This window comes from Perca fluviatilis, chromosome 13, assembly GCF_010015445.1.
Source record: "Perca fluviatilis chromosome 13, GENO_Pfluv_1.0, whole genome shotgun sequence".
Classification (NCBI taxonomy): Eukaryota; Metazoa; Chordata; class Actinopteri; order Perciformes; family Percidae; genus Perca; species Perca fluviatilis.
In genome coordinates, this window is record NC_053124.1 from 14,045,409 (window position 1) to 14,063,703 (window position 18,295).

The window sequence follows — 18,295 nt, forward strand, 5'->3', positions numbered from 1 at the left end:
CGAGCCCTGCAATTAAAAAGGAATCAGATCACTTACCGTTGCAGCAAGGAGCGGCGAAGGCAAAGTGCGGTGTTGGAAGTTGTCAAATAACTGTTTTCTTCTGTCGTATCTGTAAGAAGGTCATCGTTTGGGTTTTATTTTTGCTGTGCTGGACGGCGGTTTGCTGGACGGTTTCTCCGCTTAGTGCTGCTGGTCACACGGCATCCAAGGAGCGGTGAGAGACGCGCTGCTGTGGAGAGAGGAGATGAGAGCGGTGGAGAGGAGGGAGGGCAAGGGAAAGGGGATATGAGATTAGGCCTGGTTGATTTCAGTGGCATGGCAAACAGCGATACCGTGTGGCCTTGTGAGCGTAGCGTGAATAAATACTGTAGATCTGTCCCTCGGTCTGTGACAGAGATAGAGGGATCAGGATACATTTTGGCACTGAAATGGTTCACGTCACAAGGTTAATTGCACAAGGATGCGTGCGTTAAAAAGCCTGGCACAAACAAACGTTAGCTAGGTCTACTCCACAGATGGGCATGTCATGGCTTGATTAGCTTAGCTAACCTGTTAGTCACCCCGTTTGTGGTAGCTTGGTTAAACACAAATGTAATTGTAAATACGGAGTAAATTAGCCTAGCTAAATAGTGAAATTAATCTTAGTCAAGCTTAAATTACGTGTCAAAGACATTGTTTGAAAATTTGGAAAATGTATTATTTATTCACCTATTTAATGATAGTTGGCTAGCTAGATAAGATCAATACCACTCAAATTTATCAGCTAACGTCAGCTAAAATATAGCTAGTTACTAGCTAGCTAGCTATTTAGCAGCCGGTTAGCTTCATTTAGCATAAATAAACTGGAAGCAGAGAGACAGATGAAGTTAGCTTTCCTATGTCCGTGGGTAAAAAAATAATATATAGCTAGGCTATCGTATAGCTAGCTAATTAGTGAGTTTCAGCTAATTGTTTAGCTGTAGCTGTGGCCTTCAACTTTAGCTACTGTTTTGGTTGACTTTAACTGCTTAAGTATTTTTCTACCTGCTAGCACCAAACATTGACATATATAAAAGGCACCAAACAGCAGACAGACACACCCAGTTAGCGACTAACGTTAGCAGCGAAAGCCAGATATTCCCCTCATGAGTTGGATGGATCCCCTCAGAGCTAAACCAGAGTGAATATTGGATTTAGCAACATTCGTTTCTAACCTTGCTGCCAATCAAACTTGGGGTGGAGTGGAAGGTGTTTCGGCTCGTACATTATGGATAGGATATTTTGAATGTGCTTTTTCATTTCTATATTTTATAAAAGTAAACGTTTGAGAAAAGTGAGTTACACTATTGTTCTCATGCTCGGTTTGCACTGCATCACCACACAAGTCATGTAATTTAAAAAATAAATAAAAGCAGACATGATTTTCACTGAAAAGTATTCGTAATTTGTATTAAATACACTACAATATGCAAGACACGTGTTTTGCAGTTTGACGAACACATAAGCATAAATTAATGTAGGCTAATTAATACATACTTTTCTGCCCAGCCTCTTAGTGCCACTATAGTTCAAATGATCCATACCAGGCCTCACACTATTCTCTGTAATGACAGTATTTACTCACTAAAGTGTGTTATTACTTTCAGTGTGTTAGAATAGTGGTGCACTGATCCTAATATGAACCCAAACATCTGCAGCACAGAAACCCAGAGCCCTGCATGTGAAATATGTGCCCCCATAGTCATCCATGCGGTAAGCCACTCAAATAGGCATAAATCCCAGGCTTTAGATCAATGCCCTGTGTCCCATAGGCGAACCACTGTGGCACAATACAATCAATTCTTGGTCTCCACTGCAACATTAAGGAGGGTCGCCTGGAAATAGCCCCTATCAAACATTAATACCAACACTGAATCCAATTCAGCTCATTGGCATTCTGTATACAGAGGGGATTCAAGCGGTGGTAGGAGAATCTGTTGCTGTCAACAGCTGATGTAGTAACCACTATGGCTGTGTAATAGCAATAAGCACAATGTGCATTTAGGTACTGCATGTTATAAAAAAATTCTGATCTGGAAAAGCCAATAAGGGAAGAGAAATTTTAATAGCTGCAAGTAGAAGTCATAATTCAGCGCTCTCACATACATACACGATTGCAGTATACAGTTTAAACAGGGAATTAACAAGACAGACAACAACCCTATTGCCCCTGTGGAAAAGTGTGTTAACTATATTAGAGCACCATATACAGCGTACTGTATGGCTGGTCCATGTTGCTGGAGTCAGGTCACGGTCAATTGAATTACACATTGTAGTCATGTGGCCAGGTTTGTGTAAGCTATGATTTCACAGGATGGTGGGGCAGGTTGGGGATTAAAAGAGTTATTTATATGTGTGTGTTTGTGTGTGTCCATTTCCACGTAAATGTAATTTCTTAAAATCCAGGCTCCCTCACAGGAATACTGAACTGGAGGAGGAAGGGACTGCATTCATACATTATATTCATTGCTATTAAACACATGTCAAATGAGGGAAATTTAATCATTCCTTTAGTTGCACCATAAACCATATAGAGGTCTTAATGTACTCTAGAGTGATAATATTCAGGTTTCTAGCTGTGTGTGTGTGTGTGTGTGCGTGCGCGCATGCAACCACACACTCATCCCTCATCTTTAATATTGCCCTGCTAACGCATACATTACATAAACACAGGCAGGCTGGCAATTTGACGCAGCAGCAGTTAGTGATTAAATCTTCTTTATTTTGCTGTTGGGGAAACAAGGATTCACAAATGCCCATATTTCTCAGTTAGATGTATTTAATTAAGTCACCGGATGGCAAATTTAAACAGGTTTCACTGAAACAAGCGTGCAAGTGCCTTTTCATGAGATCTCTTTTTCAATCGTTCATTTAACTGTTGAATTATTTATGTATTATCTGCTAGCAGGGGTTGGGTGAGAGGTTAGTGCCGACAGACTGAGAAGTAGGAGAGAAAATGACTAGCCTATGTTCCACACCTTTGCTGGCGGTTAGTTGTGTTGCCTTTTACATGCATAAAATTGTATTTCTTATATGCACAATGCCTTTGACCTAACCATGAGAAATCGATTGAGGATGATTTCACACACACACACACACACACACACACACACACACACACACAGGAGGCAGCTCCAGCTCAGTTTCACCTCTTGCCGATATCACAAACTCCCTGTCAGCTGAAAATATGCTCCAGTCAGCAGAGTCATAGCCCCTATTGCAGCAGAATGGCTTATTGTTGTCTCTTTGTCACTGTCTTCCTCTACTTGTGGTCCCAACGGGTGTTCAACACCTAATGAATACGTATTGAATAGCTTACTCACTCACTGCCATCCATGTACTACCACACTTTACTCTCTTTTAGTGGATGTAGGCCTAGAGTGATGGGCCTGGCTTCAGTTGTTACAATAGTGTCACATTACAATGTGAGTTAAACATAAACAGAGGGAGAATAATAAGCAGCCTGGGGTAGCAAATGACCTTATTTTCAAGTTACTTCCAAGTCACGTAGCTATTTACACTTTCCTAGTGCGTTTGTGCTCTACTATGTTACAAGGATGATCGATTTTCTTCTTGCTTGTATTCTGTCACCCTCTCCTGGTCGAGTTGTGCAATTACAGCTGTTATAAATGCAGTAAGATTACAGTACATTTACCTGAGGATACTCTTTTATTCTACAATGAAGCATTCTGTGAAATACATTTCTAGGTAAGAGGACAATATGTTTGAATTGTTGCAGGAGTTTTGTGCAGATAAAAGTTTCCAACCAAGTTCAAGGCACATTTGTTTTGTAATATACTGTAGATCATGTTCAAACACAATCATGCTAATAAACCTTGAGAAACTTTGCTCATCAACTGATCAGTTTACTGTCAGCATCTCAACAAATGGGAAAAAGTAAAATGGGCAAATAGATTCAGAACAATTCTGAAAATAGCACTTTATATGACAAAAGACATCTAAAAATATGTACTGTGTACTGTACAGCTGTACCTAAAGCATGCCATGCATTTACACAAAAATATTAAACGGAACCATAGAGAGTTTTCCCTGTCAGAATTGATCTTAAGTATTTAAACATTAGCCATATCTTAAAAATTATACGAGTTTGGTTTAAACAGAAGCACTATGCAGAAGAAAATCTTAACTTTATATAAATTATTTCTTTATTTTAAAAATCGTGTGAATCGTTTTCCTACAGCATCACACCACTAGCATGTTAGCTGGGGGAGGCTTTAAAGGAATCTGGCCGAGAGTGAACCTCTTAGCCTTGAACTGATTAAGTTCCTCTGGAGTCATATTGCTCTCATGTGAAAAAAGACTGTCCAATGCCCGACCGGCAGACCCGGCTCCTGCTGCAGCTGGAGCAGGGGTCGTCCCAAACCCTCCACTTGCCCGTCCAAAACTACTGCCGCTTCCTGCTGCAGCAGGTGCTTCAGCACCAAAACCGCTCCCGAATCCTCCGCCGGTGGAGAACCCAGAGGCAGAGCCAAATCCTGAAGTGGCGGCTGGCTTGTCGGTGGTCGGAGCAGTAAAGGAGAAAGAAGAAGCAGAAAGAGCAGAGGAGGCTGCAGTGGAGGATCCAAACCCAGAGGGAGGTTGTGTCGGAGCTGCTAAGGCACTGCCAAAACCTGTTGAGGATGGTACTGCTGAGGAACCAAATCCACCACTTTGAGCAGCAAAGCTGAAAGTGTTGGCCTGGGCCGGTGCTGGAGCCCCAAAGCCTATATGGTCAGAAATATTTAGAATTAACACAGGAGCAATGGCTAGTATGGATTTGATTATCTGATCAGCATATTCAGACAGGACATGTAGTAAAAGCATCTGCTCAAGCACTGTATTCCTGAGAGATGAGGGATACTTTAAAGCAATAGTTCCTTCTTGCAGAAAGTGAGATGATGCCACTCTCATATCTGTCTGTTGAATATGACTAGCAGTGGTTGATGCATAGACTGTATAAGTGAAGCCAAAACATCTTGAACGCCCTGGTGGCTGACTGCAGTACAGGTCATAAACTCCACCCCCCGCCCCCCCCCCCATGTTAGCCAATGGGACATGGGCCAAACTAAAGAATCAAATTGCACAAAATAAATCTTTCCCAAAGAGGTTTTCGGTCATTTTAGGCAGTTCTTACCACGCTGAGGTTTGTTCAAGTGTTCATTTCTTTGAGAGGTTTGCTTTTTTATTAGATATTTGATGCTATAAAACCGGGCTGAAACATCATGATTGACAGCTGCGATTGACTCGAGATTAGCCGTGTGTGTGTGTGTGTGTGAGACTTCGATACTGCGGCTCCACCGCTTGATCACTAATGCGCAGACTATGGCTTCAAAAATTACAAGATGGCAGAGCCCGTAATAAATAAATATTTTGGCTTCACTTTTGTACAGCGGGAGGAAGTTAAGACACGTCATCCATCTTTATTTACAGTCAATGAACTCAATAGCCAGCACTCGGCTAGTTAGCTTAGCACAAAGACTGGAAACGAGCCCGAGACACACTAAGCCGATAATCGTCTGTCAAACAGTGTGACGAGGTCAGTGACTCAAGTGTGTTCAGGGCGGGCACTGCCTGCAGTCGGACTCAAATAACCAATCTGATTGGTAGGGTGCTAACCCGGAAACGGGGAGCGGAATGAGCGTGACTAGAGTATCTCAAAATCTGACGAAAATCTTTTAAGCTGACCTTTGTCGATCTGAAATGAAGACAGATTCAGCAACTGCATGGCCTATTTCTCGCTTAAAATGTTTTCAGAAACACGTTTCGGTCAACTATTTTAGTACAATATGAGATTGTATTCTGAACAAGACACCATGACAGTCTGGCTTTGAATTTCCCATAGACCGTATATAATGGACCAATAGACCCTGTTGCTCTGGACGGAGACCAGTGAAGGCTATTAGAAGCACTTTTCCGGTGATGGCCAGCTTTACTGCGCAGCCTCCAACTGAGAGAAACAACGTAAATGTGACGTGAGCAACGCGTCTGAAAGTTGTAAGTCTTCTGGTAGCTGTGCCAAGAGAAATCTCAATCATTCCCAATCTTACAGAGACGGAGAGTGTAGGTATATGTAAGGAGATAACATGGGCACAGGCTAATTATTGCTAACTAAAATGCTAGTTAACATTAGAAATTCGACTTAAAGCTCATGTAAGTCGAAACTGCCTGCAAGCTTATCCTGTACTATACGGTAATTCCTCTACTATGTGACACAATCGTTAACCTATTTTTACAAAAACGTCTGCTACGGAGCCATAACGTGAGGTACAAGGTAACGGAGCCTTTTATACATTGTCGTGTTTCTTTAGAACTAAACAATGGACAAATAGAGTCTTTAAACGCTTCAGATGTAAAGTTATTCACTGTCAAGTGATGTCAAAATGAATGCTAGTCAGTGGAATGCTAACGGGAGGTGTTGGCTAGGTAGCATCAAAATGGCGCCGTAGGAGGTTCGAGTTCTGAAGTGAAGCTTTCTCCCTTGGAATTTCCGGAGAAACAAGACCCACGTGGCGCGTTCGTCCAATCAGCTGCCCGTTTTCATTTTTGGGCGACAATACAGATTAGCGCCGCCTGCTGTTATGGAGACGTATTACGTCTCGTCGCTTTGGTGTGTTCCGAGGCACTTTTTTTTCTAACCAATATGGGGAGACTGATCAGTCCTTTTCTGCCGAGGGTCGGCCGTCTGGTTGGTGTGTCTGGGCCTTTTTTATCCATACAAAAAAGGGAAAAGTGAAAAAACAACAATTTCTGTTTTTTTTTGTTATTTTTTTAAACAATGAGTTATTTGCCAGACTATTTCTTGGCCGGGAGCAGGCACTTCCTTTGATCCCAAAAGATTTCCCAAAATGTTCAACTATTGCTTTACACCTCTACTGTTTTAATGAAGCAACGCTTCAATCAATCTTCACCTTTGCTTTCCACGCTGGGTGTAGACAATCCAAATCCAGTCGCTGTTGCAGAACCAAAGCCAGTTGAAGATGCCTGAGGTGCTGGGTTGTTTATCTCTGCAAGCTGCATGGAAAGAAAATAAATCAAAGCATGTTCACTGTATTTAAAAATAAAGAAAAAGAAGGTAATTCATAAAAATAGATGGGAGCACCGTTACAGTTACTGTGTGTGTGTGTCTCACCAAAGCTGCACGGGTGGCTGGATTCATAACCTTCAGTTCCTGGACTCTGCTTCTCCACTGGCTGAGCAACTGATTGATACCATTGACCTAAACACATGAAATGGGAGTTTCTTAGACTCTTACACATTTTAGACACAAACAAACCTAGACAAATTTTAAGATCAAACATTGAGCTGTCATGTATCATCTTATTAGAAAGAAAAAAATAAACTTTTATCTATGCATCCAAGAGTATCTTCAGAAATAAAAAAAATAAAAAAAGAAGGTATCCTTTTCATTTTCTAATTGGGCTGAAGCCATTATTAGGAATGACATTAATGAGGGACACTACACTTACATAGCTCTGCAGATCTCCTGAAGCTCTTGTAGAGTAATACTCCAGCCTGAGCTCTTCTGGAGAGAGATCAGTGAAACCTGTAGACAAGAAATATCAAACATGATCAGGTCTAGAGTCTACAAATAACAACGGAAATCATGTAATTAAATGTGTATTTGATACAGACCAGATAAAGATGTCTTGAAGCTAGAATAACACGAAAAGCCCCACTGCCCTGAACTCTCCCAAATATCCATGTCCATCTGAATGATCTCCCTGGGTGACCGTGAGACAGGCATCACATAAATGAAGTCCTTATGCCGACATTCATTTCAATGCTGCACAACTTTAAAAAATAAAAATAAAACAATTCAAGCAGACTCACAGTTTTTTGTCATCATCTTCCTCACCAGCTGGCACCTGTTGTGCTCCTCCTCTTCCTCCCCTGTCAAAGGTACTGGGAGTACCAAGGGCTGAAAATTTGTTTTGAGAAGAGTAGTCATATTCGGAGCTCTTGATGTTATCTCTTCTCCCTCCTCCTCCTCCTCTCCTCCTCCTCGGCCCCAGTCATTCCCTCCCCCTCCCCGGCCCCAGTCATTCCCTCCTCCTCCTCCTCCTCCTCCTCCTCCTCCTCCTCGGCCCCAGTCATTCCCTCCTCCTCCCCCTCTGCCCCAGTCAGCTCCACCGCCTCCCCTCCTCGGCCCCAGTCAGCTCCACCCCCTCCCCCTCGGCCCCAGTCAGCTCCACTGCCTCCCCCTCCTCCTCGACCCCACTCCTCAGTTCCATGAGAGGAGAAAGATGAAGGCTGGATATAGCCTCCTTTTTGCTGGGAAGGATTCACCCAAACTCGGTTTCCAAACCCTGAAACAACATGCACACCAATACAAGTCAATGTTGAGACGAAAAGGGTTGATGTTAAAACATTAGATCATTCCATTTGTCCATACTGTAATTCTACTACTGCCACTTCGGTCTACTCTGTATGTATGACACAGGTACAGGACTCTGATACAGTTTACAAATAAATTGCATTTCAGCTGTCACTTTATTAGATACTTAGCTAAATTTAATGCAGGGCTAGAACAGTCATGTATTAAACCCCGCCTCAGTGGAGGTTATAATGTTGTTTTTTATTAAAACTTGTTGTATAAACTGTTGTTTTTCAAAAAAAGAATCGTTGAATCAACTTCCTGTTCACTTTGCAGAATGTAGCTAGAGTGATTGTGGTGCTGTTCAATTGTACTAGCTAGCTAGCTAAACTGAGGCGTTTAATATTTTGTTTAATCTTAATTATATAAATTAGTTGAGATTAAGTCCCTAAATAGTTTAACGTTACCGATCAGTTTTCCCACAAATACTCAAAAACTAGCTAGCTAAAGTTAACCTCCCTATAGTAGCTAGCTAGCTAAATCAATTCTGCTTGGTAACGTTAGCTAGCTAGCTAGTTAACTTCTCCAGTAAACTAGCCAACGCCGAGTTTTACATACCCAGAGACCAGTTACAGAAATACTTAAGTGTAACGTTAGCTAAACGTATTTCTCCAGGACGTTACCTCCACCTCCTCCTCGATGCTGAGCAGAAGAGCGGTTGTTGTTGTTGTTGTTGTATCCTCCACCACCTCCTCCTCCTCTGTTTCCTCCGGTCGGGTGCTCATTCCAACATTTGTCGCCGTAACGACAACGGCCCTGAAGAAAAAAATTGCACACTGTCATTTCCACACGGTGTCGGTTGTTTCAAACGTAACGTTTGTGATCAGGGCTAGTGAATATTGCTCGCACTCGGCCCTGTGTTTGTTTTCGTGCGACTCACGAGACTGGAGTCGCAGGAGTTTTACGTCATCGCTCCCAACGCGTTAACAGCTACCCCACGTGGTAGTTGATTAAGCCAGGGCGTTTATTACATAGACGGTTTATTAGGCCACAGCTGTTTTGCATCAGAAAACTTTTCCTCCATTGACCAGAATTTTTTTAGGAGCAGGGATTTTTGATGATTTGATTTTAGCTTCATCGGATCATACACTGTCAAATGTATCAAAGGTCATACATCACTCCACAGAAGATACACAATGTGATTATCAAACTACAAATGATCTGCTTCATAGGCTGGTTGCTTAATAAGAAGGGGGGAAATCTTTAAATAGTACTAGACAGTACTAACGTGCTTTGAGTATCCTGTACATCCACACAGGTGTTTGCAATTATTCTGGCTGACTAGACTTCTTAAATTAAACAGAGCTAGGCTGGAAGTTCCCCGAGGTCACCAAACACTCACAGCTGCCAGAGTTTTACTGTACATACACCCTTTCTAGCATGGCCGGATTAACCTGTTAGGGGGCCCCCCAGGGCAAAAATTTACCCCCGTATGTTTAGGCTATACAAACATGTCTTTAAATTCCCATCAAATTGATAGTACACAGCAGATTATAGCCTACATACAGTAACAGCTTCTTTTTATACCCAGAGACCAGAAACTCTATGTACAGTGAAATTCATTCTTCATTAATTTGTTGTTATTTGATTAAACACATTTTTTATTTAAGAATATGCATCATGTGACAATAATATAAACTTAAAATCAGATTAGACATCTGCCTCTACAAGACAGGGTCAAAGGATAAGGTAATAATGCATTTGGTGGTAAATTTGTAAATTTCAAACAAATGCAGGTAATCCAGCCTTGCTGGCTGAGTGCACTGAACTTGTACTTGAGTGCATGAAGTAATAATAAAATGGTGTGAGTCATCCCACCCTAACAGGTGCAGCATCAGTGCACCTTTAATGGTCTGTGAACGCAAACTGTACTGAGAAAAGGTCTAATCAGCCATAAGTAAAAAACTCCTGTGTGTGTACCATGTATGAGTACAAAGCATACACACCCTTGTACAGAGGTGAGTATGGTATGTCTGGTATGTATAAAAAACTCTAAGAAATTGTCTTAGGCTTGTCATGCAATTGCTCATTACAAATTTAATCCAACACCACACAATGTATGAAAATGAATATGTTGACAATATCAGACAAAATGCTGACTGGGATCGAAAATATGAATCTTAAAATGAAGAAAGATTTTCAATAACAATAGAATGAAGTTCATTATGTTATTGCTTTTCGACACAGAGCACATTGGGTTAACATCAAAAGTAAAAAATGTCCTTAAATATTTCCAGGAAAGATTAATACAATTCTTCATTTTGCGTTACATTTCTTCATCTTCGGTAGATATTGTCCATGCAATATAAAAGTTTTATTTGTAAGACAAAATTATACACTTAGCAGCAATGTAGCAATGATACAGAGAGCTAAATGCAGAGATTTTTAAAAAATGTAAGTAAAACATGTTTTTTTCCAATCAACAATAAATTACAATGTTAACAGACAAAATAGGCAAGAGGCAGTAAGTACATGGCAAAGGCAGCTTCATAAAACGGTACAGCTTCATGTACAAAGACGTATGAGACATCAATACATGTGCTGCTAAATGTAGCTTTTTGGTATACAATGCCAGTATTTCAGGGAATGTTAAATATATTGTTTTCTTGATGAATGACCTAGCACATATTTTTGATTAGGAGCAATAGCAGCAATGAAATGCAGCCTCAATAGAATAGAACCAGAATAGGCGTGCAACACAGTTTTCAGCATTCTGCATAGTTGTATAAATGTTAGCAATGATGTGTACTCTTGGCATGCATCACATTTTACATTTTGTTGTTAATAAAAAAATGTGAAATCTACTGTAGTTAAAGATTTCTTGAGCTAAATATTCAGCTTAACCACTATGCATTTACAGTAGATCCAGTGGATCTGGGGGTCACAGAATTATTTCAACCCATTGATGCAGACACATTTTAATATTGAGCTGAAAGTTTATGAATAAAAAATAATATAACTAGATTTATACAAAACGATAACAATTTGTTGGACAGATTTATGTAAGGTGCCCGAACCTCATAAATAAAGTAATAAAAATATAAAATAAAACAATAAAATAATAGCAATTTCTTTATGATACTGTATGAATAGTAAACATATGAAAAATACCTAAAATTCCTAGTCCCAATAAACTTTACAATAAAGAAAGAAATGAACCGAATATACTCCATGAAAAAGAAAGAAAGTGCACATGCAGACACTACCACTACTTCTGCCCTTTGCACAGCAGGGACAATCCCTGTATGCTGAGACAGAGGACGAGTTGGAGAACTGCTTGATCTCCCGTCTCCATCCACAGCCTGTCGCTGTCTCTCTTCAGCGTCACATTGGCGGAGCTGAGCAGCTGTTCTGCCAGTTGGAAGGCCTGGTTGTCCTGCAGGGGGGCCGGAAGACACTGGATGGAGAGAGGCTCGCTGCTCTTCTTTAACATGCACATCTGGTGAGAAAGACATAGATAAATGGATGGATAGATTGATAAAAAAAGATAAATAGCTCTTTATTGCAAAGTCTTGAGGTATCAATCTTCTCAACTAAATCTCGACAAGTAATCAAATAACTGTATTTGCCAAAAACTATTCCTTTAAAGTCTTCCAACGCAATATCAATTTCCTTTTTTTTGGTATAAATTTCTCAAATAATTGACACTTTTTGCACTTATAGAATCAAATACATGCGTTATGTGTAACAGTCAACAGAGAAGTGGTGTGCAGTAAATTAAACTAACCAGTGTGTCAAAGGCCTCCAGAAAATCAGCACTGCTCTTGCTCAAGAGGCTTAGAGTTGGATCAGGCAACTCTGCAAAAACAATACATATACAACACAGCAAGTTAAACTGTAGCAAACAACTTCTTGAGTACTACCTTTTTTTTTTCTTTTCTTTTTCGCTCAAAGCACTGTGAGGAAAATGATTACAGCCCTTTTTAGTCTGGAGTTCGCCCTTACCTTCCAAGGCACTGACCAACAGGTGAGCTGCATTTAGATGGGAAGGAATACCACACTGGCTGTTCTCAGCGTGACTGTCTGTGCCGGGTCGGTCCAGTATGGCTGACAATAATTTTCTTTGACTCTCCGACAGCTCTTTGTGCTTGGCCATGCTGAGTGTTTCACCACTGCACAACTCCTCCAGCTATCGGAGAGAGAGGCACAGAGAGGAGGGGGAATGGAGAAAACTGAAAATTAAAAAAAATGTGTCACAGATTTTTGCCTCAATACTGTCTTTAAATGTTAGTGTGACACTCACCAAACTCTCCATATCTGACAGAGCAGTTCTGTCACCCAGAGTCTCTTGGAGTCTCTTGAACAAGACACATCGAGTCAACTGGGGGAGCTCGGCCAGAGGAGAGAGGTCCATCTCCTGTGATCCTGTAAAGGACCAGGAGACACTGCATCAGTTTTGAAACTGACTCTACACCAACATACAGAGTGTGGCTGGTACTAGCCTCAGTCATCCACCTTTAAAATGATGGATGCACTACAGTTTGATTGGTATGGTTAAGAGGAGGTTTTTGCTTGTAACTTCAAATTCAATTTTATTTGAACTCCTGAATTCAATATGTCAACATGTCTATCCATATAGGCCATGCCTACTTCTGCCTACATACATTTTTCCCACTATTTTCAATCACCAAACTTGGCATATAAATATTAAATACCCATTTGTGTTTTTGATATTCCACTCTGTTTTCCTACAAATAGTAAATGAGTTCATAAATGAGTAAATGAATGAGCTTCGACCTATTACTTAATTCTTAAACACATTATGCAATGACAACCACATTTCAATGACTCATTTAAAAAGGCAAAACTCAGAGTCATGAGTCTGACTCACTTGGAATTTTGCACAGTTTTATTTTTGCAAAACTTCATCCCAAAATCGTCTTATTCTCCAAAAATCTACATGCTTTTTTTAATCACTGTCTTGATTTTGAAGCAGATCCAAATCCAGGTGCAGATTGACAGACTTCTCAACAATTAATATAACACATTTATATTTATGTAACCGTGGCAGGGGTGTGCCCTCTATGACTTCGTTCATGTTTTTACTTTCAGTTGGGAACAAATGATGTGTAAAATGGACAGGGTTGTACTATACTGTCATTTTGTGAGAATGGAAAGCTGACTTTTTGGCAAAATTTTAAAATATCACAGGATGACAGATAAACAAATTTCACTAAGAAGTATACCTTAGTCTTCAGAAATGCAATAATACCACTGTTATTCATATTATAGATAGTTTAATTTCCAATTATTGCTACTGAGGCTGATCAGCCCAACTATATTTCAGAGCTGATTTAAAAATCAGTTGAATCCACAAGTCAATCTGTGGTAAAAAAAAAGGGGAACCTATTTGATTTACAACATTAACCTTACTCACAAAACGAGAAGTGTTAACCAAAAGTTCTTGTTATTTTCCATAATGAGTAACTGGACAAATGTATGAATGAATGAACACAAACCATTTTGCAGTGCACTCAAAGGTACTTTCTCACCATTGCTCTTGCCGTCGACTTCGTCCAAGGAATCCTGGGATGGCCAGGACGCAAGTGAGTCTGCCTCAATGCCTCCTATTGATCCAGGCTGTAGGCATATATCTGAAAATGCACACAACGTCGTAGACAACACAGGTACGGTAAAATTGATGCATGCGCCCACAGGTAAGCCACCTCAGCTGGAAAAAAAAGGAGCAGCGGCTCTACTCCGAGTTCCTCAAAGATGACTGAGCTTCTCACCCTATCTCCAAGGGAGACGCCAGCCACTCTCCTGAGAAAACCCGTTTCAGCCGCTTGAACCCAGGATCTAGTTCTTTTGGTCATGACCCAGCCTTCATGACCATAGGTGAGGGTAGGAACAAAAACTGACCGGCTCAGCTCTCCCGCCACTCCCCCGGATTCTTTGGCCAATCTACCACTGATTCACACTTTCCTAACTAGAAATTGTTTTTTACAACGCGTCAATCTCAGTTTGCCTCTCTGTACCGACACACGCACACACACACACACACACACACACACACACACAAACTTACTAAAGTGTCCACTCTTCTTTATCTCCAGTTCCAGGATGCTGTATGCAATGACTGTACCAGAGGGGATCTCCAAGGAAACATCAGAGTCCACCTCAACGTTGTTGCTGTCCTTCGCACACACCTGAGAACACACACACACACACGCACACACACACGCACATTTTGTGATTTGAAATCTGGTGATTTAAGATCAGACAGAAAAATATTTTTGGGATTTAAGATCTGATATTTAAACTGGAACAGAACAGGACTTTGACCCAGCAACTTTAATCATTATTAACATTGTACTAATAATAAGAATTATCTGACTAAGATGTTACTTTAAAACTCATAGCCAACCAGTTAATTGTTGATTGATTTTACCAGAACTGGTCATCACACTATAAATGTAGCAAACTATTTTGTATGTTTTGTTAAATTCCTAAAACACACAAACACTCAACTCCACCAAAAGCCCTACCTTAAAAGAGCTCCCCATCATGCCCACTAGTCCGAGCATCCCCTGAAAGACGCACTGCTCCTTTTTGGTCTGGGTGACGGTGCAGGAGTTGACGGTGAGGATCCTCTCCTTAACCACTGTCAGCACGTCAGCACGCTTCTCCAGCTGCTGCACCAGCGGTTGCTGCATGTCTATCAGCCTGATGCAAAGAAAAACAGTTCGGTTTTTAATCTGCAATGGAATTTATTGTACGTGCGTGTAGCATTTAGGTGGTGTAATTCATTAGTCATTGTATCAATTAGCTATGAGTGCATTCACATTAGAAACAGATTATCCAAATCACAAGAAGCGTGCAGTACTGTATATTTACGTAAGATGACACTGTTAATCTTTGTGATTTGTTACCGGTCTGAGGTGTGAAATGTCTGATGTCTAACTACATTTATAGCGTATTCATCTCATTCATAACGAAGTCATCATCCTGTCACCTTCTGCTGACTAGTAACAATGTGCGAATAGTTTAAAAAGGAATTATTTAACACCTTCTGCTGGAGTCTTTTAACAGCTTCTTCACATCCAGCTCCTCTTTCTTCAGCTTGCCAAAACATGATTGGAGCTTGGAAGTTCCTTGGCCCTCCAGTGTGGCTCTGACAGAGCCAGCCTCGGTGTCCAGCTTCCCCGAGAGTTTGTCTCTATATGTCCCCTCGTAGGTCACAAATTCTGTCTTGGACACATCTGACAACACATGGTGGTTTTAGCATATATATGTGTGTGTGTGTGGGGGGGGGGATCTCTACTTTGGGAAGAATATGTCTTAGTAAAGGTTAGCTGCCATGGAAATAAAATATTAGATGTATATAGCTTCAGCAATTTCTATCCACTTTGCATGTTTAAAAAAAACAACATAAACAGTACGTGTACAATGCACACCTACATACCAGGACTGAGCACCTCGTCGCCTTGCAACAAGTTGCTGAGGGTGAAATCTGTTGGTTGGTACTTAGGCCTCTGCCAGAACCACATGCGGTTGCGTTTGACGACTAGTGCCATGGGAACCAGTTTATCTGAGTCATTTAATCGGGACACGTGTTTGAGGCTTCCTTCGGGGTCAATATGACGGACAAAGTTGGCAGTGGCTTTGGAAAACATGACTTCGGCAGATGAGGACTGCAGACAGCTGGAAGAACAGAAGAGAAGAGAAGAGAAGAGAAGATAGGCTTTCAATTTGAGCTTATTTTGTCCACTTAAAGGCACTGAGAGCAAAGCCCAGAGCCCTGGTATGCTTTTACCCAACTTACTAAACCACTAAGGGTGACTTCCCGTTGGTATTCTCCCCAGTTTTCCACTCTAGATAGTTTAAGCGAGTAATTCACTCCGATGATGCTAAGCAGACCCTGTGTGGGTGTTTGTGACTCTGCAATGAACAGCTAACATTGACGTGAAAGGCATAAAGGAAGTCCTGAATCTTTTAAACATGTCAGTGTGACCACAAATATGCAAGCACACACACACACACACACACACACACACACACACACACACACACACACACACACACACACACACACACACACACACACACACACACACACACACCCTGGCTCGCTAATTCTGCTGCTCCGATTCCATAGCTTAAATATTTAAAGTAATCAGGCTTGAGAGGGGTTTGTGCTGTGAGGGAAGAGAGAGATTGAAAAATGTTAGAGTTAACCAAAAAGAACGCAACATTGGCTGGAAGACAGAGAAAGAGGCCAGTTAAAGAACTCCCCTTTGACATGTTTTCAGTTTGTTGAGTCATTTGCTCTGAATTATTTAAGAGTTGTCACGCCAGCGGGGACCTTTCTCTAACCCCAAACTCGAATTGCAAAAGCTCAAATATGCTGTTTCTTAATATTTTAACAGAGAGAGAGAGAGAGAGAGAGAGAGAGACATGATAATAGGAATAACTTTTCAATATGTGAGGACATTTCTAACTAAACATATAGTTCACATGGTTATGGTGGCATTTCACTGGTGTTGGGCTAACCACCATAAAGCAAACAACCAACAGTATCCACAAAATCCATTTAGAAAAGTATTAGGGATCCATCCTTATATATAGCCTATAAAAGGTACATACACATTTATGCACCTTTTATATGCGTTTATTCAACATCTTTAAACTTTATTGAACTTGAACTGCAGTCATAAGCAGAACATGTTTAAAGAAAAGTAGAAGAAAGTAGAATTTCCCATTAAACAATATTTGTCAACATAAACGGTTGGTAAAGAAAAATGACCCACAACCATAGACTGCCCACAACATTCTTGCCACGTTTATAGCCTACAAGTTATACACAACCACACACGCACTTGCACGCGTGGGTATTTCCCGGCAACTCACTCTTTATAATGTTAAGTGCCGTTAACTGAGAGCTGCGCGTGTTTGCGCCGTGAGATCAACTGCTCACGTGGCTCAGCGACGCTTGACTCGGATTATGAGTGTTAAATCAAAGAAATAAAGGGGAAAGAAACATGTTCTGACAGGACAACCATACCAAACTAGACTAGACTGAGAACAGACACCACTAATGGTTTTCTGTCACCCCAAAACATAGATAAATGACTCGATAATAACTGAAGTTGTCCTTTACCTCAAATTGGTGTATAAACTCTACAAGTTCAAGATGAAACGTCGTAGCCTACGTTCAGAGCTCCGGGCCGTCGAGTTGTTACTCCTGGAATGTCACCGATGTTTCCATGCGTAAAAGTAGAAGTTGTCCAAACGCGGACCGAAATAGTCCTCTATGATACTGCCCTCACAGTGTAAGGTATATTATATAACTAGTATAGGCCGTAAATAGAGGAAAACCTTGACATCAGTCGCAGCAGCAGTGTTCGGTCAGAGATGTGGACGTTACCCACTTCACACAGAGAAGTACATCGACCGCTTCTTCCCCTCCCACTTTCACTGGAGAGTTAATTATGATCATATGAACTCTGGTATTTGTGTGTGTGTGTGTGTGTGTGTGTGTGTGTGTGTGTGTGTGTGTGTGTGTGTGTGTGTGTGTGTGTGTGTGTGTGTGTGTGTGTGTGTGTGTGTGTGTGTGTGCCTGTAGCCGAGAATAAAGGCTTGCAAATGATTCCTTATTAATTAATTCATGTCATTTTTGCAGCATTCTGCTGCTACTGTGGTTGTTTGGGTTAAACCAGCAGAGTTAGGGGTGGGGTTATACATCGCCACCCGCTAGAACACAACTTAAAATGACGAAGTGAAACAATTAAAGCCAAAACATTTTTTCCTAGAAATTAGGAAGGAAACTCATGAAATTCTAACTTTTGCACATGGATGAAACATCACACTTTTAGTCACGCAAAGAATTTGAGAATGTGAGCTCGGACTAGAAGTGTGTGTGTGTGTGTGTGTGTGTGTGTGGTGTGTGTGAGTGGGTGGGCG

At 41.1% G+C, this 18,295-nt stretch overlaps 4 protein-coding genes across 4 annotated transcripts in view; all 4 read right to left on the reverse strand.

The window, feature by feature from the left end:
• rims3 (regulating synaptic membrane exocytosis 3) overlaps positions 1–1,098 on the reverse strand; it is a 44,852-nt gene extending 43,754 nt beyond the window's left edge. The window contains exons 1-2 of the mRNA XM_039819262.1: positions 1,080–1,098; positions 37–226 (exon numbers count right to left, since the gene is read on the reverse strand). The gene's annotated coding sequence lies outside the window, so the exon portion shown is untranslated. The remainder of the gene's footprint in view (positions 1–36; positions 227–1,079) is intronic.
• A 1,624-nt stretch (positions 1,099–2,722) lies between these two features.
• On the reverse strand, positions 2,723–8,017 carry LOC120571627 (nucleoporin NUP42-like). The gene is made up of 6 exons (XM_039820683.1): positions 7,849–8,017; positions 7,651–7,739; positions 7,485–7,561; positions 7,148–7,234; positions 6,927–7,029; positions 2,723–4,742 (listed from the first exon to the last, which is right to left on the reverse strand). Exons 2-6 carry the CDS (start codon positions 7,724–7,726, stop codon positions 4,222–4,224), a joined length of 864 nt encoding a protein of 287 aa, XP_039676617.1. The 5' UTR covers positions 7,727–7,739; positions 7,849–8,017; the 3' UTR covers positions 2,723–4,221.
• Positions 7,984–9,327, reverse strand: LOC120571801 (nucleoporin NUP42-like). Its single transcript, XM_039820895.1, has 2 exons — positions 9,016–9,327; positions 7,984–8,324 (listed from the first exon to the last, which is right to left on the reverse strand). Exons 1-2 carry the CDS (start codon positions 9,173–9,175, stop codon positions 7,984–7,986), a joined length of 501 nt encoding a protein of 166 aa, XP_039676829.1. The 5' UTR covers positions 9,176–9,327.
• A 1,070-nt stretch (positions 9,328–10,397) lies between these two features.
• On the reverse strand, positions 10,398–17,853 carry LOC120571628 (gasdermin-E-like). Its single transcript, XM_039820684.1, has 10 exons — positions 17,493–17,853; positions 15,798–16,036; positions 15,402–15,594; positions 14,881–15,058; positions 14,421–14,541; positions 13,885–13,986; positions 12,636–12,757; positions 12,338–12,521; positions 12,120–12,190; positions 10,398–11,831 (listed from the first exon to the last, which is right to left on the reverse strand). The coding sequence occupies exons 2-10, from the start codon at positions 16,006–16,008 to the stop codon at positions 11,601–11,603; spliced, it is 1,413 nt and encodes a 470-aa protein (XP_039676618.1). The 5' UTR covers positions 16,009–16,036; positions 17,493–17,853; the 3' UTR covers positions 10,398–11,600.
• Between the last annotated feature and the right edge of the window lie 442 nt (positions 17,854–18,295).

Coding starts and splice junctions, on each gene's coding strand:
- LOC120571801 (XM_039820895.1), bottom strand. CDS start 9,175: ATGACAGTGTGCAATTTTTTTCTTCAGGGCCGTTGTCGTTACGGCGAC. Junction 8,325..9,015: donor GCATCGAGGAGGAGGTGGAG/GTAACGTCCTGG, acceptor ATGTTGTTTCAG/GGTTTGGAAACCGAGTTTGG.
- LOC120571628 (XM_039820684.1), bottom strand. CDS start 16,008: ATGTTTTCCAAAGCCACTGCCAACTTTGTCCGTCATATTGACCCCGAA. Junction 15,059..15,401: donor TTAAAAGACTCCAGCAGAAG/GTGTTAAATAAT, acceptor TCTTTGCATCAG/GCTGATAGACATGCAGCAAC. Junction 12,522..12,635: donor TGTCAGATATGGAGAGTTTG/GTGAGTGTCACA, acceptor TCTCTCCGATAG/CTGGAGGAGTTGTGCAGTGG.
- LOC120571627 (XM_039820683.1), bottom strand. CDS start 7,726: ATGGACATGGATATTTGGGAGAGTTCAGGGCAGTGGGGCTTTTCGTGT. Junction 7,562..7,650: donor CTTCAAGACATCTTTATCTG/GTCTGTATCAAA, acceptor TCTTGTCTACAG/GTTTCACTGATCTCTCTCCA. Junction 7,030..7,147: donor CAGCCACCCGTGCAGCTTTG/GTGAGACACACA, acceptor CTTTCCATGCAG/CTTGCAGAGATAAACAACCC.